The sequence below is a fragment of the Salvelinus namaycush genome, unplaced genomic scaffold (assembly GCF_016432855.1).
Source record: "Salvelinus namaycush isolate Seneca unplaced genomic scaffold, SaNama_1.0 Scaffold2119, whole genome shotgun sequence".
Lineage (NCBI taxonomy): Eukaryota > Metazoa > Chordata > Actinopteri > Salmoniformes > Salmonidae > Salvelinus > Salvelinus namaycush.
Window position 1 is genome coordinate 10,001 of NW_024058919.1, and position 21,737 is coordinate 31,737.

The 21,737-nt window shown below is 45.1% G+C and overlaps 1 protein-coding gene across 2 annotated transcripts in view; it reads left to right on the top strand.

The window, feature by feature from the left end:
* The window catches only part of LOC120038269 (ubiquitin-like modifier-activating enzyme 6), a 33,203-nt gene that overhangs the window by 7,948 nt on the left and 3,518 nt on the right, over positions 1–21,737 (top strand). The window contains exons 7-13 of one of the 2 annotated variants that reach the window (XM_038984090.1): positions 2,279–2,348; positions 11,385–11,456; positions 12,113–12,236; positions 12,703–12,896; positions 20,443–20,570; positions 20,870–20,957; positions 21,282–21,382. In XM_038984090.1, the coding sequence (XP_038840018.1) occupies positions 2,279–2,348; positions 11,385–11,456; positions 12,113–12,236; positions 12,703–12,896; positions 20,443–20,570; positions 20,870–20,957; positions 21,282–21,347 (742 nt within the window). In that variant the 3' untranslated portion in view covers positions 21,348–21,382. Of the gene's footprint in view, positions 1–2,278; positions 2,349–11,384; positions 11,457–12,112; positions 12,237–12,702; positions 12,897–20,442; positions 20,571–20,869; positions 20,958–21,281; positions 21,383–21,737 lie in introns of those variants that run through there. The other variant, XM_038984089.1, reaches the window with a different exon arrangement.

The window sequence follows — 21,737 nt, forward strand, 5'->3', positions numbered from 1 at the left end:
TTGGATGTCCAGGCCTAAACCCTGATTGAATGTCCAGGCCTAAACGCTGATTGAATGTCCAGGCCTAAACCCTGATTGGATGTCCAGGCCTAAACGCTGATTGAATGTCCAGGCCTAAACCCTGATTGGATGTCCAGGCCTAAACCCTGATTGGATGTCCAGGCCTAAACCCTGATTGGATGTCCAGACCTAAACCCTGATTGGATGTCCAGGCCTAAACCCTGATTGGATGTCCAGGCCTAAACCCTGATTGGATGTCCAGGCCTAAACCCTGATTGGATGTCCAGGCCTAAACGCTGATTGAATGTCCAGGCCTAAACCCTGATTGGATGTCCAGGCCTAAACCCTGATTGGATGTCCAGGCCTAAACCCTGATTGGTTTACATTCAAAATACATTTCTCAGATTTTAAAAAAGAGCAATGTTTTACCAGGGATTCTAGAATCTTAGCTAGACCAGGAAGTCTTGGTCTCTACTGTCCCCGTCCTTATGGAGAGGCAGCACAAGAGCTGATTTCCATTCTTTTGGAATATTTCCTGATAACAAAAAAAGTAGGTTATTGAGCCAACAATAATGGGCGCGGCACACTTAAATAGACCAGGATCCAATTGGTCAGCTCCTGTGGACTTCTTGTTGTCTATTGCTAGCAAAGCTACCAGGACTTGTTTTTCTGTAAATAAGCCTAAAAGAAAAGTGTTGACTATCATTTCTCTGATCATTCAGCAAGTTTCCCCTTATCGGTATCCAGCCCAATATCATTGTGAATAGGTTTAGTTATCTAATTGGTAGACGCTGGGCCAATTGTGCGCCGCCGCCTCATGGGTCTCCCGATCGCGGCCGGCTGCGACACAGACTGGGATCGAACCCGGGTCTGTAGTGTCGCCTCAAGCACTGCAGTGCCTTAGACTGCTGTGCCACTCCTGAGGCCCAACCCTTCAGGGATTTGACAGCTTTCCCGAATTTAGCCGGGGTTCCCATTACAATCCGAAAGAGCAGTTACATAATAATCAGATTCTTACACAATGCATAAAAACTTGCTGTTCCTGGCCTTGACCCAAACATCATATCTTTTATGAATAACTTCTGAAAATTCCTGAGTTTAGCAGGTATTCGATCTACCTTTAAACCCTTAATTTTTTTTGAAGGGAGCATGATTATCCACACAATAGTATTGAAGACATCTGCAAAGACGCTCAAAGCTAAATACAATCAAGGTCACTAAAATAAAGATTTGTGTAAAAAAAAAAGACTACACTGAAGTTTTTACAATTTCCTCTTTGTGATGTCACAAGGCTTAGAATTTTGCGTTCTGGTAATGGTCACTAATGTCTTGGGTGTGAAGACACCAGTAGAAACATATTTCTGAGTGGTGAATTCCTTTAAAAAAAATAAGCTCAATCAGAATTGACTTTGAATGATCTTTAGGGTTTGGGGCCGTGTCGGCTTAGTCACCAGCTGGGTTTAGGTTTAAATCACATGTTGTTGTTTAGATTGTCTGAAGCCTGCATGTTTCCCAAATCATAATTGAAGTCACCCATGATAATAACGTCTGATTGAGTAAAAGAACACAACCTAGTTAACTACTCGGGTGCACAAAGGTTAGCTGCACCACACAGACGGACGGACGGGCAATATTGCTGGAAATTAATTGGCAGATATTGTATTAGGTTTGGTTTTTTAAGCCAATAGTGGCTCACCAGGTGTCGGGGTTAATGTCAATGTTGTTTTGATTAGATAGCTGGGAGCTTGTGTTTGATACTTTTGAGATTTGTTCATGACAGTTTGCGGTGGAACGTTTGAAAATTGCATGTACTTTCAGAATTGTTTGGCGAGCTACTCATAGGTGGGCTGGTAGCTACTGGTAGCTGGGGATTGACCTGTCGGTGACCCCTGCTCTACACCTCTCTCTAGATTGACCTGTTGGTGACCCCTGCTCTACCTCTCTCTAGATTGACCTGTTGGTGACCCCTGCTCTACCTCTCTCTAGATTGACCTGTCGGTGACCCCTGCTCTACACCTCTCTCTAGATTGACCTGTCGGTGACCCCTGCTCTACACCTCTCTAGATTGACCTGTTGGTGACCCCTGCTCTACCTCTCTCTAGATTGACCTGTTGGTGACCCCTGCTCTACCTCTCTCTAGATTGACCTGTTGGTGACCCCTGCTCTACCTCTCTCTAGATTGACCTGTTGGTGACCCCTGACCTGTTGGTGACCTCCCATTATCTCCAACTCCTTTTCGTTATTTGTAACTCTCATTTCCCTCTGTGTTTCCCATCAGGCACTTCAGTTTTGTGGTGAGCGCAGCTCGGCTTTATGCTGAAATCTACAACATCCCCTACTCAGACAAGGTACACACACACACACACACACACACACACACACACACACACACACACACACACACACACACACACACACACACACACACATACACTCTGTCTCTCTACAACATCCCCTACTCAGACAAGGTACACACACACACACACACTATATCTCTCTACAACATCCCCTACTCAGAGAAGGTACACACACACACACACACACACACACACACACACACACACACACACACACACACACACACACACACACACACTCTGTCTCTCTCTACAACATCCCCTACTCAGACAAGGTACACACACACACACACACTCTGTCTCTCTACAACATCCCCTACTCAGACAAGGTACACACACACACACACACTCTGTCTCTCTACAACATCCCCTACTCAGACAAGGTACACACACACACACACACACACTCTATGTCTCTATATCCCTATATATATATATATATATAGCTCTCTCTCTCTATCTGTCTCTCTCCCTATCTCCCTTTCTCTCTATTTCACTATCTCTCTATCTCTCTATTTTACTATCTCTCTATCTCACTATTTTACTATCTCTATTTCACGATCTCTCTATTTCTCTCTCTCTCTCTATTTCATTATCTCTATATCTTACTATCTTTCTATCTCTCTATTTCACTATCTCTCTATCTCTCTATTTCACTATCTCTCTTTCATTATCTCTATATCTCTCTATTTTACTATCCCTCTATTTCTATATCTCTATTTTACTATCTCTCTATTTCTCAGTCTCTCTATTTCACTATCTCTCTATTTCACTATCTCTCTATCTCTCTATTTCGCTATCTCTCTTTCATTATCTCTATATCTCTCTATTTTACTATCTCTCTATTTCTCTCTCTCTCTATTTTACTATCTCTCTATCTCTCCTCTGTATAGAGTATGAATCAGTTACTAGTAGGGATGGGTATTACCAGAGACCTCACCATACCATATTATCACCATACCATATTATCACTATACCATATTATCACCATACAATATTATCACCATACCATATTATCACCATACCATATTATCACCATACCATATTATCACCATACCATATTATCCCCACACCATATTATCACCATACCATATTATCACAATACCATATTATCACCACACCATATTATCCCCACACCATATTATCACCATACCATATTATCACCATACCATATTATCACCATACCATATTATCACCATACCATATTACCACCATACCATATTATCACCATACCATATTATCATATTATCACCATACCATATTACCACCATACCATATTACCACCATACCATATTATCACCATACCATATTACCACCATACCATATTATCACCATACCATATTATCACCATACCATATTATCACCATACCATATTATCACCATACCATATTATCACCATACCATATTATCACCATACCATATTATCACCATACCATATTATCACCATACCATATTATCACCATACCATATTATCACCATACCATATTATCACCATACCATATTACCACCATACCATATTACCACCATACCATATTATCATATTATCACCATACCATATTATCACCATACCATATTATCACCATACCATATTATCACCATATTATCACCATACCATATTATCACCATACCATATTATCACCATACCATATTATCACCATACCATATTATCACCATACCATATTATCACCATATTATCACCATACCATATTATCACCATACCATATTATCACCATACCATATTATCACCATACCATATTATCACCATACCATATTATCACCATACCATATTATCACCATATTATCACCATACCATATTATCACCATACCATATTATCACCATATTATCACCATACCATATTATCACCATACCATATTACCACCATATTATCACCATACCATATTATCACCATACCATATTATCACCATACCATATTATCACCATACCATATTATCACCATATTATCACCATACCATATTATCACCATACCATATTATCACCATACCATATTATCACCATACCATATTATCACCATACCATATTATCACCATACCATATTACCACCATATTATCACCATACCATATTATCACCATACCATATTATCACCATACCATATTATCACCATACCATATTATCACCATACCATATTATCACCATACCATATTATCACCATATTATCACCATACCATATTATCACCATACCATATTATCACCATACCATATTATCACCATATTATCACCATACCATATTATCACCATACCATATTATCACCATACCATATTATCCCCATACCATATTATCACCATACCATATTATCACCATACCATATTATCACCATACCATATTATCACCATACTATCACCATACCATATTATCACCATACCATATTATCACCATACCATATTATCACCATACCATATTATCACCACACCATATTATCACCATACCATATTATCACCGTACGATATGTAATGAATTACCAGGGACCTCACCATACGATATGTAATGAATTACCAGGGACCTCACCGTACGATATGTAATGAATTACCAGGGACCTCACCGTACGATATGTAATGAATTACCAGGGACCATACGATATGTAATGAATTACCAGGGACCATACGATATGTAATGAATTACCAGGGACCATACGATATGTAATGAATTACCAGGGACCTTACCATATGATATGTAATGAATTATCAGGGACCTCACCATACGACACGTAATGAATTACCAGGGACCTCACCATACGATATGTAATGAATTACCAGGGACCTCACCATACGATATGTAATGAATTACCAGGGACCATACGATATGTAATGAACTACCAGGGACCTCACCATACGATATGTAATGAATTACCAGGGACCTCACCATACGATATGTAATGAATTACCAGGGACCATACGATATGTAATGAATTATCAGGGACCTCACCATACGATACGTATTGAATTATCAGGGACCTCACCATACGATATGTAATGAATTACCAGGGACCATACAATATGTAATGAATTACCAGGGATCTCACCATACGATATGTAATGAATTACCAGGGACCATACGATATGTAATGAATTACCAGGGACCATACGATATGTAATGAATTACCAGGGACCATACGATATGTAATGAATTACCAGGGACCATACGATATGTAATGAATTACCAGGGACCATACGATACGTAATGAATTACCAGGGACCATACGATATGTAATGAATTACCAGGGACCTCACCATACGATACGTATTGAATTACCAGGGACCTCACCATACGATATGTGATGAATTACCAGGGACCATACGATATGTAATGAATTACCAGGGACCATACGATATGTAATGAATTACCAGGGACCTTACGATATGTAATGAATTACCAGGGACCTTACGATATGTAATGAATTACCAGGGACCTCACCATACGATATGTAATGAATTACCAGGGACCTCACCATACGATATGTAATGAATTACCAGGGACCATACGATATGTAATGAATTACCAGGGACCATACGATATGTAATGAATTACCAGGGACCTCACCATACGATATGTAATGAATTACCAGGGACCTCACCATACGATATGTAATGAATTATCAGGGACCTCACCATACGATATGTAATGAAATACCAGGGACCTCACCATACGATACGTAATGAATTACCAGGGACCTCACCATACGATACGTAATGAATTATCAGGGACCTCACCATACGATATGTAATGAATTACCAGGGACCTCACCATACGATATGTAATGAATTACCAGGGACCATACGATATGTAATGAAATACCAGGGACCTCACCATACGATACGTATTGAATTATCAGGGACCTCACCATACGATATGTAATGAATTATCAGGGACCTCACCATACGATACGTATTGAATTATCAGGGACCTCACCATACAATATCAAATCAAATCAAGTTTATTTTATATAGCCCTTCGTACATCAGCTAATATCTCGAAGTGCTGTACAGAAACCACAAAGATCTCCAGCACAAACCAAGGGGGGGCGCCAACCCAGACAGGAAGATCACGTCAGTAACTCAACCCACTCAAGTGACGCACCCCTCCTAGGGACGGCATGAAAGAGCACCAGTAAGCCAGTGACTCAGCCCCTGTAATAGGGTTAGAGGCAGAGAATCCCAGTGGAGAGAGGGGAACCGGCCAGGCAGAGACAGCAAGGGCGGTTCGTTGCTCCAGAGCCTTTCCGTTCACCTTCACACTCCTGGGCCAGACTACACTCAATCATATGACCTACTGAAGAGATAAGTCTTCAGTAAAGACTCAAAGGTTGAGACCGAGTCTGCGTCTCTCACATGGGTAGGCAGACCGTTCCATAAAAATGGAGATCTATAGGAGAAAGCCCTGCCTCCAGCTGTTTGCTTAGAAATTCTAGGGACAATTAGGAGGCCTGCGTCTTGTGACCGTAGCGTACGTGTAGGTATGTACGGCAGGACCAACTCGGAAAGATAGGTAGGAGCAAGCCCATGTAACGCTTTATAGGTTAACAGTAAAACCTTGAAATCAGCCCTTGCCTTAACAGGAAGCCAGTGTAGGGAAGCTAGCACTGGAGAAATATGATCAAATTTCTTGGTTCTAGTCAGGATTCTAGCAGCCGTATTTAACACTAACTGAAGTTTATTTAGTGCTTTATCCGGGTAGCCGGAAAGTAGAGCATTGCAGTAGTCTAACCTAGAAGTAACAAATGCATGGATTAATTTTTCTGCGTCATTTTTGGACAGAAAATTTCTGATTTTTGCAATGTTACGTAGATGGAAAAAAGCTGTCCTTGAAACAGTCTTGATATGTTCGTCAAAAGAGAGATCAGGGTCAAGAGTAACGCCGAGGTCCTTCACAGTTTTATTTGAGACGACTTTACAACCATCAAGATTAATTGTCAGATTTAACAGAAGATCTCTTTGTTTCTTGGGACCTAGAACAAGCATCTCTGTTTTGTCCGAGTTTAAAAGTAGAAAGTTTTCAGCCATCCACTTCCTTATGTCTGAAACACAGGCTTCTAGCGAGGGCAATTTTGGGGCTTCACCATGTTTCATTGAAATGTACAGCTGTGTGTCATCCGCATAGCAGTGAAAGTTAACATTATGTTTTCGAATAACATCCCCAAGAGGTAAAATATATAGTGAAAACAATAGTGGTCCTAAAACGGAACCTTGAGGAACACCGAAATGTACAGTTGATTTGTCAGAGGACAAACCATTCACAGAGACAAACTGATATCTTTCCGACAGATAAGATCTAAACCAGGCCAGAACTTGTCCGTGTAGGCCAATTTGGGTTTCCAGTCTCTCCAAAAGAATGTGGTGATCGATGGTGTCAAAGGCAGCACTAAGGTCTAGTAGCACGAGGACAGATGCAGAGCCTCGGTCTGACGCCATTAAAAGGTCATTTACCACCTTCACAAGTGCAGTCTCAGTGCTATGATGGGGTCTAAAACCAGACTGAAGCATTTCGTATACATTGTTTGTCTTCAGGAAGGCAGTGAGTTGCTGCGCAACAGCTTTTTCAATTTTGTTTGAGAGGAATGGAAGATTCGATATAGGCCGATAGTTTTTTATATTTTCCGGGTCAAGGTTTGGCTTTTTCAAGAGAGGCTTTATTACTGCCACTTTTAGTGAGTTTGGTACACATCCGGTGGATAGAGAGCCGTTTATTATGTTCAACATAGGAGGGCCAAGCACATGAAGCAGCTCTTTCAGTAGTTTAGTTGGATTAGGATCCAGTATGCAGCTTGAAGGTTTAGAGGCCATGATTATTTTCATCATTGTGTCAAGAGATATAGTACTAAAACACTTAAGTGTCTCTCTTGATCCTAGATCCTGACAGAGTTGTGCAGACTCAGGACAGCTAAGCTTTGGAGGAATACGCAGTTTTAAAGAGGAGTCCGTAATTTGCTTTCTAATGATCATGATCTTTTCCTCAAAGAAGTTCATGAATTTATTACTGCTGAAGTGAAAGCCATCCTCTCTTGGGGAATGCTGCTTTTTAGTTAGCTTTGCAACAGTATCAAAAATTTATTTTGGATTGTTCTTATTTTCCTCAATTAAGTTGGAAAAGTAGGATGATCGAGCAGCAGTGAGGGCTCTTCGATACTGCACGGTACTGTCTTTCCAAGCTAGTCGGAAGACTTCCAGTTTGGTGTGGCGCCATTTCCGTTCCAATTTTCTGGAAGCTTGCTTCAGAGCTTGGGTATTTTCTGTATACCAGGGAGCTAGTTTCTTATGACAAATGTTTTTAGTTTTTAGGGGTGCAACTTTATCTAGGGTATTGCGCAAGGTTAAATTGAGTTCCTCAGTTAGGTGGTTAACTGATTTTTGTCCTCTGACGTCCTTGGGTAGGCAGAAGGAGTCTGGAAGGGCATCAAGGAATTTTTGTGTTGTCTGAGAATTTATAGCACGACTTTTGATGCTCCTTGGTTGGGGTCTGAGCAGATTATTTGTTGCGATTGCAAACATAATAAAATGGTGGTCCGATAGTCCAGGATTATGAGGAAAAACATTAAGATCTACAACATTTATTCCATGGGACAAAACTAGGTCCAGAGTATGACTGTGGCAGTGAGTAGGTCCAGAGACATGTTGGACAAAACCCACTGAGTCGATGATGGCTCCGAAAGCCTTTTGGAGTGGGTCTGTGGACTTCTCCATATGAATATTAAAATCACCAAAAATTAGAATATGATCTGCTATGACTACAAGGTCCGATAGGAATTCAGGGAACTCAGAGAGGAACGCTGTATATGGCCCAGGAGGCCTGTAAACAGTAGCTATAAAAAGTGATTGAGTAGACTGCATAGATTTCATGACTAGAAGCTCAAAAGACGAAAACGTCATATTTTTTTTTGTAAATTGAAATTTGCTATCGTAAATGTTAGCAACACCTCCGCCTTTGCGGGATGCACGGGGGATATGGTCACTAGTGTAACCAGGAGGAGAGGCCTCATTTAACACAGAAAATTCATCAGGCTTAAGCCATGTTTCAGTCAGGCCAATCACATCAAGATTATGATCAGTGATTAGTTCATTGACTATAACTGCCTTTGAAGTGAGGGATCTAACATTAAGTAACCCTATTTTGAGATGTGAGGTATCACGATCTCTTTCAATAATGGCAGGAATGGAGGAGGTCTTTATCCTAATGAGATTGCTAAGGCGAACACCGCCATGTTTAGTTTTGCCCAACCTAGGTCGAGGCACAGACACAGTCTCAATGGGGATGGCTGAGCTGACTACACTGACTATGCTAGTGGCAGACTCCACTAAGCTGGCAGGTTGGCTAACAGCCTGCTGCCTGGCCTGCACCCTATTTCATTGTGGAGCTAGAGGAGTTAGAGCCCTGTCTATGTTGGTAGATAAGATGAGAGCACCCCTCCAGCTAGGATGGAGTCCGTCACTCCTCAGCAGGTCAGGCTTGGTCCTGTTTGTGGGTGAGTCTCAGAAAGAGGGCCAATTATCTACAAATTCTATCTTTTGGGAGGGGCAGAAAACAGTTTTCAACCAGCGATTGAGTTGTGAGACTCTGCTGTAGAGCTCGTCACTCCCCCTAATATGTAATGAATTACCAGGGAGATCACCGTACGATACGTATTGAATTATCAGGGACCTCACCATACAATATGTAATGAATTACCAGGGACCTCACCATACGATATGTAATGAATTATCAGGGACCTCACCATACGATATGTAATGAATTATCAGGGACCTCACCATACGATACGTATTGAATTATCAGGGACCTCACCATACGATATGTAATGAATTACCAGGGACCATACGATATGTAATGAAATACCAGGGACCTCACCATACGATACGTATTGAATTATCAGGGACCTCACCATACGATATGTAATGAATTACCAGGGACCTCACCGTACGGTACGTATTGAATTATCAGGGACCTCACCATACGATATGTATTGAATTACCAGGGACCTCACCGTACGATACGTATTGAATTATCAGGGACCTCACCATACGATATGTAATGAATTACCAGGGACCTCACCATACGATACGTAATGAATTACCAGGGACCATAAGATATGTAATGCATTACCAGGGACCTCACCATACGATACGTAATGAATTACCAAGGACCATACGATATGTAATGAATTACCAGGGACCTCACCATACGATATGTAATGAATTACCAGGGACCTCACCATACGATATGTAATGAATTACCAGGGACCATACGATATGTAATGAATTACCAGGGACCATACGATATGTAATGAATTACCAGGGACCTCACCATACGATACGTATTGAATTATCAGGGACCTCACCATACGATATGTAATGAAATACCAGGGACCTCACCATACGATACGTATTGAATTATCAGGGACCTCACCTTACGATATGTAATGGATTACCAGGGAGATCACCGTACGATACGTATTGAATTATCAGGGACCATACGATATGTAATGAATTACCAGGGACCATACGATATGTAATGAAATACCAGGGACCTCACCATACGATACGTATTGAATTATCAGGGACCTCACCATACGATACGTAATGAATTACCAGGGACCTCACCATACGATACGTATTGAATTATCAGGGACCTCACCATACGATACGTAATGAATTACCAGGGACCTCACCGTATTATATGTAATGAATTACCAGGGACCGTACGATATGTAATGAATTACCAGGGACCTCACCATACGATATGTATTGAATTATCAGGGACCTCACCATACGATATGTAAAAACAATATGGAGAACAAACTATGAAGAAAAAATACTTTAATTCTGGAGCATATGTAACTATCGATTTCCCCCCCGCCCCTTCACTAGTAACTAGTTTGTCTTTCCAGGGTTGGGGGTCACTTCCAAATCCATTGGAATCTATTGAAGAGAATTGGAATTTGACTTCCAGTATACGTCCTTGAATTCAAATGGTATTTACCCCCCCCCCCCCCCCCCCCGGGGGCTGTGTGTGTGTCCGCAGGATCTGTCACAGGAAGCCGTGTCCAGGATGTTGTCAGAGATTACCGTCCCAGAGTACAGGCCAGCAGAGAAGGTAAGGATACCACGGTTACTATGGACGACACTGGGTTATGGGATGGATTGATTGACGGACTGTATTGATAGATTCACTTAATGTATTGATAAATATTGCTGATTGATTGATGGATAGATTTTTTGGATTGGTTGAGTGGTTGTTTTATTGGTTGAGTGGTTGTTTTATTGGTTGAGTGGTTGTTTTATTTGTTGAGTGGTTGTTTTATTGATTGAGTGGTTGTTTTATTGGTTGAGTGGTTGTTTTATTGGTTGAGTGGTTGTTTTATTGGTTGAGTGGTTGTTTTATGGATTGAGTGGTTGTTTTATTGATTGAGTGGTTGTTTTATTGGTTGAGTGGTTGTTTTATTGGTTGAGTGGTTGTTTTATTGGTTGAGTGGTTGTTTTATGGATTGAGTGGTTGTTTTATTGATTGAGTGATTGTTTTATTGATTTAGTGGTTCTTTTATGGATGTATGAATTGCCACATTTGTTTATTGATTGATGTATTGATCTGGCTAGCGTATTGAGACAGATGAGAATGTGAGGTTTGATTAATACAGTATATATATGTATTGATTAATGTATTGATCTGGCTAGCGTATTGAGACGGATGAGAATGTGAGGTTTGATTAATACAGTATATATATGTATTGATTAATGTATTGATCTGGCTAGCGTATTGAGACAGATGAGAATGTGAAGAAGCCTGATCAGATGAAGCTGTCTGTGAGCAGCGAGGAGGAGAGAGAGGCCATCGCCCAGTTAGAGGAGGCTATCAGTGCAGACCACGTTACACCAGGTACACACACACACACACACACACACACACACACACACACACACACACACACACACACACACACACACACACACACACACACACTCTCTCTCTCTCTGTCTTTCTCTGCCTTTCTCTGTCTCTCTCTGACTCTCCCTGTCTGTCTCTCTGTCTTTCTCTCTGTCTTTCTCTCTGTCTGTCTCTCTGTCTGTCTCTCTGTCTTTCTCTCTGTCTTTCTCTCTGTCTGTCTCTCTGTCTCTCTCTGTCTCACTCATTCTCACCATCATTCACACACACACACACACACACACACACACACACACACACACACACACACACACACACACACACACACACACACACACACACACACACACACACACACACACACACACACACACACACACCCCCCCCCCCCCCATCATTCAGTCAGCTGGAGGGCACTATCGACACACTCCTAACCCCTGACTGTGTGTGTGTCCTACAGAGAGGTTACGGATGTCTCCCCGGATGTTTGAGAAGGACGACGACCTCAACGGTCACATGGACTTCGTGGCGGCGGCCTCCTCCCTCAGGGCCAGGATGTACTCCATCGAGGTGGCCGACCGCCTCAAGACCAAACGCATCGCCGGGAAGATCATCCCCGCCATCGCCACGGCTACCGCCGCCGTTGCCGGGCTGGTGAGACAGCGCACGAGCACACACTACACACACTCCATGACATCAGAGGTCTAGGGTGGTCTAGGGTGGTCTAGGGTGGTCTAGGGTGGTCTAGGGGTGGTCTAGGGTGGTCTAGGGTGGTCTAGTTGTCTAGGGTGGTCTAGTTGTGGTCTAGTTGTGGTCTAGTTGTGGTCTAGGGTGGTCTAGTTGTGGTCTAGGGTGGTCTAGGGTGGTCTAGTTGTGGTCTAGGGTGGTCTAGTTGTGGTCTAGGGTGGTCTAGGGTGGTCTAGTTGTGGTCTAGAGGGGTCTAGGGTGGTCTAGTCGTGGTCTAGTTGTGGTCTAGGGTGGTCTAGTTGTGGTCTAGTTGTGGTCAGGGTGGTCTAGTTGTGGTCTAGGGTGGTCTAGTTGTGGTCTAGGGTGGTCTAGTTGTGGTCTAGGATGGTCTAGTTGTGGTCTAGGGTGGTCTAGGGTGGTCTAGTTGTGGTCTAGGGTGGTCTAGTCGTGGTCTAGGGGTGGTCTAGTTGTGGTCAGGGTGGTCTAGTTGTGGTCTAGGGTGGTCTAGTTGTGGTCTAGTTGTGGTCTAGGGTGGTCTAGTTGTGGTCAGGGTGGTCTAGTTGTGGTCTAGTTGTGGTCTAGGGTGGTCTAGTTGTGGTCTAGTTGTGGTCTAGGGTGGTCTAGTCTTGGTCTAGGGGTGGTCTAGTTGTGGTCTAGGGTGGTCTAGTTGTGGTCTAGGGGTGGTCTAGGGTGGTCTAGGGTGGTCTAGTTGTGGTCTAGTTGTGGTCTAGGGTGGTCTAGGGTGGTCTAGTTGTGGTCTAGTTGTGGTCTAGGGTGGTCTAGTTGGGGTCTAGGGTGGTCTAGGGTGGTCTAGTTGTGGTCTAGGGTGGTCTAGTTGTGGTCTAGGGTGGTCTAGTTGTGGTCTAGGGTGGTCTAGTTGTGGTCTAGTTGTGGTCTAGTTGTTGTCTAGTTGTGGTCTAGGGTGGTCTAGTTGTGGTCTAGGGTGGTCTAGTGTGGTCTAGTTGTGGTCTAGGGGTGGTCTAGGGTGGTCTAGGGGTGGTCTAGGGTGGTCTAGTTGAGGTCTAGGGTGGTCTAGTTGAGGTCTAGGGTGGTCTAGTTGAGGTCTAGGGTGGTCTAGGGTGGTCTAGTTGTGGTCTAGGGTGGTCTAGTTGTGGTCTAGGGTGGTCTAGGGTGGTCTAGTTGTGGTCTAGGGGTGGTCTAGGGTGGTCTAGGGGTGGTCTAGGGTGGTCTAGGGTGGTCTAGGGTGGTCTAGGGGTGGTCTAGGGTGGTCTAGTTGAGGTCTAGGGTGGTCTAGTTGTGGTCTAGGGTGGTCTAGGATGGTCTAGTTGTGGTCTAGGGTGGTCTAGTTGTGGTCTAGTTGTGGTCTAGGGTGGTCTAGTTGAGGTCTAGGGTGGTCTAGTTGTGGTCTAGGGTGGTCTAGGATGGTCTAGTTGTGGTCTAGGGTGGTCTAGTTGTGGTCTAGGGTGGTCTAGTTGTGGTCTAGGGTGGTCTAGGGTGGTCTAGTTGTGGTCTAGTTGTGGTCTAGGGTGGTCTAGTTGTGGTCTAGGGTGGTCTAGGGTGGTCTAGGGTGGTCTAGTTGTGGTCTAGGGTGGTCTAGGGTGGTCTAGTTGAGGTCTAGGGTGGTCTAGTTGTGGTCTAGGGTGGTCTAGGATGGTCTAGGTGTGGTCTAGGGTGGTCTAGTTGTGGTCTAGGGTGGTCTAGTTGTGGTCTAGTTGTGGTCTAGTTGTGGTCTAGGGTGGTCTAGGGTGGTCTAGTTGTGGTCTAGGGTGGTCCAGGGTGGTCTAGTTGTGGTCTAGGGTGGTCCAGGGTGGTCCAGGGTGGTCTAGTTGTGGTCTAGGGTGGTCCAGGGTGGTCTAGGGTGGTCTAGGGTGGTCTAGTTGAGGTCTAGGGTGGTCTAGTTGTGGTCTAGTTGTCTAGGGTGGTCTAGTTGAGGTCTAGGGTGGTCTAGTTGAGGACTAGGGTGGTCTAGTTGTGGTCTAGGGTGGTCTAGTTGTGGTCTAGTTGTGGTCTAGTTGTGGTCTAGGGTGGTCTAGTTGTGGTCTAGTTGTGGTCTAGTTGTGGTCTAGGGTGGTCTAGTTGTGGTCTAGTTGAGGTCTAGGGTGGTCTAGTTGTGGTCTAGGGTGGTCTAGTTGTGGTCTAGGGTGGTCTAGTTGTGGTCTAGGGTGGTCTAGTTGTGGTCTAGTTGTGGTCTAGGGTGGTCTAGGGTGGTCTAGTTGTGGTCTAGGGTGGTCTAGTTGTGGTCTAGGGTGGTCTAGTTGTGGTCTAGGGTGGTCTAGGGGTGGTCTAGTTGTGGTCTAGGTTGGTCTAGTTGTGGTCTAGTTGTGGTCTAGGGTGGTCTAGTTGTGGTCTAGGGTGGTCTAGGGTGGTCTAGTTGTGGTCTAGGGTGGTCTAGTTGTGGTCTAGGGTGGTCTAGGGTGGTCTAGGGTGGTCTAGTTGTGGTCTAGTTGTGGTCTAGGGTGGTCTAGGGTGGTCTAGTTGAGGTCTAGGGTGGTCTAGTTGTGGTCTAGGGTGGTCTAGTTGTGGTCTAGGGTGGTCTAGTTGTGGTCTAGGGTGGTCTAGTTGTGGTCAGGGTGGTCTAGGGTGGTCTAGTTGTGGTCTAGTTGTGGTCTAGTTGTGGTCTAGGGTGGTCTAGTTGTGGTCTAGTTGAGGTCTAGGGTGGTCTAGTTGTGGTCTAGGGTGGTCTAGTTGTGGTCTAGGGTGGTCTAGTTGTGGTCTAGGGTGGTCTAGTTGTGGTCTAGTTGTGGTCTAGGGTGGTCTAGGGTGGTCTAGTTGTGGTCTAGGGTGGTCTAGTTGTGGTCTAGGGTGGTCTAGTTGTGGTCTAGGGTGGTCTAGGGGTGGTCTAGTTGTGGTCTAGGTTGGTCTAGTTGTGGTCTAGTTGTGGTCTAGGGTGGTCTAGTTGTGGTCTAGGGTGGTCTAGGGTGGTCTAGTTGTGGTCTAGGGTGGTCTAGTTGTGGTCTAGGGTGGTCTAGGGTGGTCTAGGGTGGTCTAGTTGTGGTCTAGTTGTGGTCTAGGGTGGTCTAGGGTGGTCTAGTTGAGGTCTAGGGTGGTCTAGTTGTGGTCTAGGGTGGTCTAGTTGTGGTCTAGGGTGGTCTAGTTGTGGTCTAGGGTGGTCTAGTTGTGGTCAGGGTGGTCTAGGGTGGTCTAGTTGTGGTCTAGGGTGGTCTAGTTGTGGTCTAGGGTGGTCTAGGGTGGTCTAGTCGTGGTCTAGTTGTGGTCTAGGGTGGTCTAGGGTGGTCTAGTTTTGGTCAGGGTGGTCTAGTTGTGGTCTAGGGTGGTCTAGTTGTGGTCTAGGGTGGTCTAGTTGTGGTCTAGGATGGTCTAGTTGTGGTCTAGGGTGGTCTAGGGTGGTCTAGTTGTGGTCTAGGGTGGTCTAGTCGTGGTCTAGGGGTGGTCTAGTTGTGGTCAGGGTGGTCTAGTTATGGTCTAGGGTGGTCTAGTTGTGGTCTAGTTGTGGTCTAGGGTGGTCTAGTCGTGGTCTAGGGGTGGTCTAGTTGTGGTCTAGGGTGGTCTAGTTGTGGTCAGGGTGGTCTAGTTGTGGTCTAGTTGTGGTCTAGGGTGGTCTAGTTGTGGTCTAGTTGTGGTCTAGGGTGGTCTAGTTGTGGTCTAGGGTGGTCTAGTCTTGGTCTAGGGGTGGTCTAGTTGTGGTCTAGGGGTGGTCTAGTTGTGGTCTAGTTGTGGTCTAGGGTGGTCTAGGGTGGTCTAGGGTGGTCTAGGGTGGTCTAGTTGTGGTCTAGTTGTGGTCTAGGGTGGTCTAGTTGTGGTCTAGGGTGGTCTAGTTGTGGTCTAGGGTGGTCTAGTTGTGGTCTAGGGGGGTCTAGTTGTGGTCTAGTTGTGGTCTAGGGTGGTCTAGTTGGGGTCTAGGGTGGTCTAGGGTGGTCTAGTTGTGGTCTAGGGTGGTCTAGTGGTCTAGTTGTCTAGTTGTGGTCTAGGGTGGTCTAGTTGTGGTCTAGGGTGGTCTAGTTGTGGTCTAGTTGTGGTCTAGTTGTTGTCTAGGGTGGTCTAGTTGTGGTCTAGGGTGGTCTAGGGTGGTCTAGTTGTGGTCTAGGGGTGGTCTAGGGTGGTCTAGGGGTGGTCTAGGGTGGTCTAGTTGAGGTCTAGGGTGGTCTAGTTGAGGTCTAGGGTGGTCTAGTTGAGGTCTAGGGTGGTCTAGGGTGGTCTAGGATGGTCTAGTTGTGGTCTAGTTGTGGTCTAGGGTGGTCTAGTTGTGGTCTAGGGTGGTCTAGGGTGGTCTAGTTGTGGTCTAGGGTGGTCTAGTTGTGGTCTAGGGTGGTCTAGTTGTGGTCTAGGGTGGTCTAGTTGTGGTCTAGGGTGGTCTAGTTGTGGTCTAGGGTGGTCTAGTTGTGGTCTAGGGTGGTCTAGGGTGGTCTAGGGGTGGTCTAGGTTGGTCTAGTTGTGGTCTAGTTGTGGTCTAGGGTGGTCTAGTTGTGGTCTAGGGTTGTCTAGTTGTGGTCTAGGGTGGTCTAGTTGTGGTCTAGGGGGGTCTAGTTGTGGTCTAGGGTGGTCTAGTTGTGGTCTAGGGGTGGTCTAGGGTGGTCTAGTTGTGGTCTAGTTGAGGTCTAGTTGTGGTCTAGGGTGGTCTAGTTGTGGTCTAGGGGGGTCTAGTTGTGGTCTAGGGGGGTCTAGTTGTGGTCTAGGGTGGTCTAGTTGTGGTCTTGTTGTGGTCTAGGGTGGTCTAGTTGTGGTCTAGGGGGGTCTAGTTGTGGTCTAGGGGGGTCTAGTTGTGGTCTAGTTGTAGTCTAGGGTGGTCTAGTTGTGGTCTATTTGTGGTCTAGGGTGGTCTAGTTGTGGTCTAGGGTGGTCTAGTTGAGGTCTAGTTGTGGTCTAGGGTGGTCTAGTTGTGGTCTAGGGTGGTCTAGGGTGGTCTAGGGTGGTCTAGTTGTGGTCTAGTTGTGGTCTAGGGTGGTCTAGTTGTGGTCTAAGTTGCTATCTAGAACACACCTCATGACATCAGAGGAGATTACTGGGCGGTCTAAGTTGTGGCTGCATCATGTGTTGGGTATGCTTGTCATCGGCAAAGACAAGGGAATTTTTTTTAGGATAAAAAGAAACAGAATAGAGCTATGCAGGTAAAATCCTGGAGGAAAACCTGGTTCAGTCTGCTTTCCACCAGACACTGGGAGAGGAATTCACCTTTCAGCAGGACAATAACCTAAAACACAAGGCCAAATATACACTGGAGTTGCTTACCAAGATGACAGTGAATGTTCCTGAGTGGCCAAGTTACAGATTTGACTTAAATCGTCTTGAAAATCTATGGAAAGACCTGAAAATGGTTGTCTAGCCATGATCACCGCCAACTTGACAGAGCTTGAAGAATTATGAGAAGAATAATGTGAAAATATTGTACAATCCAGGTGTGTAAAGCTCTTAGAGACTTACCCAGAAAAACTCACAGCTGTAATCACTCTTAGAGACTTACCCAAGAAGACTCACAGCTGTAATGACTCTTAGAGACTTACCCAGAAAGACTCACAGCTGTAATGACTCTTAGAGACTTACCCAGAAAGACTCACAGCTGTAATGACTCTTAGAGACTTACCCAGAAAGACTCACAGCTGTAATCGCTGCCAAAGGTGATTCTAACATGTATTGACTCGGGTGTGAATACTAATGTGAATTAGATATTTATTTTAGATGGTAGTAAATGACTGAATCAGATGAACAGGAGTCCTCTCTAGTTCTCTGTCTTATCAGACTGGTAGGAAATGGTTTTAGATGGTAGTAAATGACTGAATCAGCTGAACAGGAGGCCTCTCTAGTTCTCTGTCTGATCAGACTGGTAGGAAATGGTTTTAGATGGTAGTAAATGACTGAGTCAGATGAACAGGAGTCCTCTCTAGTTCTCTGTCTGATCAGACTGGTAGGAAATGGTTTTAGATGGTAGTAAATGACTGAATCAGATGAACAGGAGGCCTCTCTAGTTCTCTGTCTTATCAGACTGGTAGGAAATGGTTTTAGATGGTAGTAAATGACTGAATCAGATGAACAGGAGCCCTCTCTAGTTCTCTGTCTTATCAGACTGGTAGGAAATGGTTTTAGATGGTAGTAAATGACTGAATCAGATGAACAGGAGCCCTCTCTAATTCTCTGTCTTATCAGACTGGTAGGAAATGGTTTTAGATGGTAGTAAATGACTGAGTCAGATGAACAGGAGGCCTCTCTAGTTCTCTGTCTTATCAGACTGGTAGGAAATGGTTTTAGATGGTAGTAAATGACTGAATCAGATGAACAGGAGGCCTCTCTAGTTCTCTGTCTTATCAGACTGGTAGGAAATGGTTTTAGATGGTAGTAAATGACTGAATCAGATGAACAGGAGGCCTCTCTAGTTCTCTGTCTTATCAGACTGGTAGGAAATGGTTTTAGATGGTAGTAAATGACTGAATCAGATGAACAGGAGGCCTCTCTAGTTCTATGTCTTATCAGACTGGTAGGAAATGGTTTTAGATGGTAGTAAATGACTGAATCAGATGAACAGGAGTCCTCTCTAGTTCTCTGTCTTATCAGACTGGTAGGAAATGGTTTTAGATGGTAGTAAATGACTGAGTCAGATGTTTATCAGTTTAATAGGTTCTTTAAACAGCTTGGATTTCTTCTTCGTGGTTTTGAATTGGTTTTACAGAATCTGCTTGTCTGATTCAGTCACAGAACTAAATAGAACGTACCAATGGATTCAGCGCTGTGTAGTTTTGGCTGTTGAAGTGAGTCGTCTGGGGGGGTCGTCTGGGGAGTCGTCTGGGGGGTCGTCTGGGGGGTCGTCTGGGGGGGTCGTCTGGGGGGTCGTCTGGGAGTCGTCTGGGAGTCGTCTGGGGGGTCGTCTGGAGGTCGTCTGGGGGGTCATCTGGGAGTTGTCTGGGGGTTCGTCTGGGGGTCGTCTGGGGGGTTCGTCTGTGGAGTCGTCCGGGGGGGTCGTCTGGGAGGTCGTCTGGGTAGTCGTCTGGGGGGGTCGTCTGGGGGGGTCGTCTGGGAGGTCGTCAGTGAGTGGTTGTGCTGTGCTCCCCAGGTGTCGTTGGAGCTGGTGAAGGTGGTGGGAGGATACGGGTTTGAGAGTGGTTGTGTTGTGCTCCCCCAGGTGTCGTTGGAGCTGGTGAAGGTGGTGTGAGGATACGGGTTTGAGAGTGGTTGTGTTGTGCTCCCCCAGGTGTCGTTGGAGCTGGTGAAGGTGGTGGGAGGATACGGGTTTGAGAGTGGTTGTGTTGTGCACCCCCAGGTGTCGTTGGAGCTGGTGAAGGTGGTGGGAGGATACGGGTTTGAGAGTGGTTGTGTTGTGCACCCCCAGGTGTCGTTGGAGCTGGTGAAGGTGGTGGGAGGATACGGGTCAGTGAGTGGTTGTGTTGTGCTCCCCCAGGTGTCGTTGGAGCTGGTGAAGGTGGCGGGAGGATACGGGTTTGAGAGTGGTTGTGTTGTGCACCCCCAGGTGTCGTTGGAGCTGGTGAAGGTGGTGGGAGGATACGGGTTTGAGAGTGGTTGTGTTGTGCTCCCCCAGGTGTCGTTGGAGCTGGTGAAGGTGGTGGGAGGATACAGGTTTGAGAGTGGTTGTGTTGTGCACCCCCAGGTGTCGTTGGAGCTGGTGAAGGTGGTGGGAGGATACGGGTTTGAGTCGTTCAACAACTGTTTCTTCAACCTGGCCATTCCTGTCATGGTCCTCACCGAGGCTGCACCTGTCAAGAGAACACAGATCAGGTAGGAGAGACACACCTGTACACACACACACACCTGTACACAGACACACACCTGTACACAGACACACAGAAAATACATATCTTTCTCTATTTGGGACCTCTGAGCTGTGTGGTCTCAACTCTTCTTTCTCTCTCTCTGTCTCCCTCTCCTCTCTGTCTCTGTCTCTGTCTCTCTCTCTCTCTCTCTCTGTGTCTCTGTCTCTCTCTCTCTGTCTCTGTCTCTCTGTCTGTGTCTCTGTCTCTCTTTCTGTCTCTGTTTCTCTCTATCACTGAGTCCTGTCTGTGTGTTCTCCTCCTCAGGGAAGACATATCTTTCTCTATCTGGGATCGCTGGACTGTGTGGGGTCACCAACACTTCTCCCTCTCTGACTTCATCAACGCAGTGCTGGTGAGACACATTCATTACTATATTAAGAAGTATGGGATAGAGCCTACCATGGTGTTGACTGTGTTGTATTACAGGTGCATTATGGGATAGAGCCTACCATGGTGTTGACTGTGTTGTATTACAGGTGCATTATGGGATAGAGCCTACCATGGTGTTGACTGTGTTGTATTACAGGTGCATTATGGGATAGAGCCTACCATGGTGTTGACTGTGTTGTATTACAGGTGCATTATGGGATAGAGCCTACCATGGTGTTGACTGTGTTGTATTACAGGTGCATTATGGGATAGAGCCTACCATGGTGTTGACTGTGTTGTATTACAGTTGCATTATGGGATAGAGCCTACCATGGTGTTGACTGTGTTGTATTACAGGTGCATTATGGGATAGAGCCTACCATGGTGTTGACTGTGTTGTATTACAGGTGCATTATGGGATAGAGCCTACCATGGTGTTGACTGTGTTGTATTACAGGTGCATTATGGGATAGAGCCTACCATGGTGTTGACTGTGTTGTATTACAGGTGCATTATGGGATAGAGCCTACCATGGTGTTGACTGTGTTGTATTACAGGTGCATTATGGGATAGAGCCTACCATGGTGTTGACTGTGTTGTATTACAGGTGCATTATGGGATAGGGCCTACCATGGTGTTGACTGTGTTGTATTACAGGTGCATTATGGGATAGGGCCTACCATGGTGTTGACTGTGTTGTATTACAGGTGCATTATGGGATAGAGCCTACCATGGTGTTGACTGTGTTGTATTACAGGTGCAT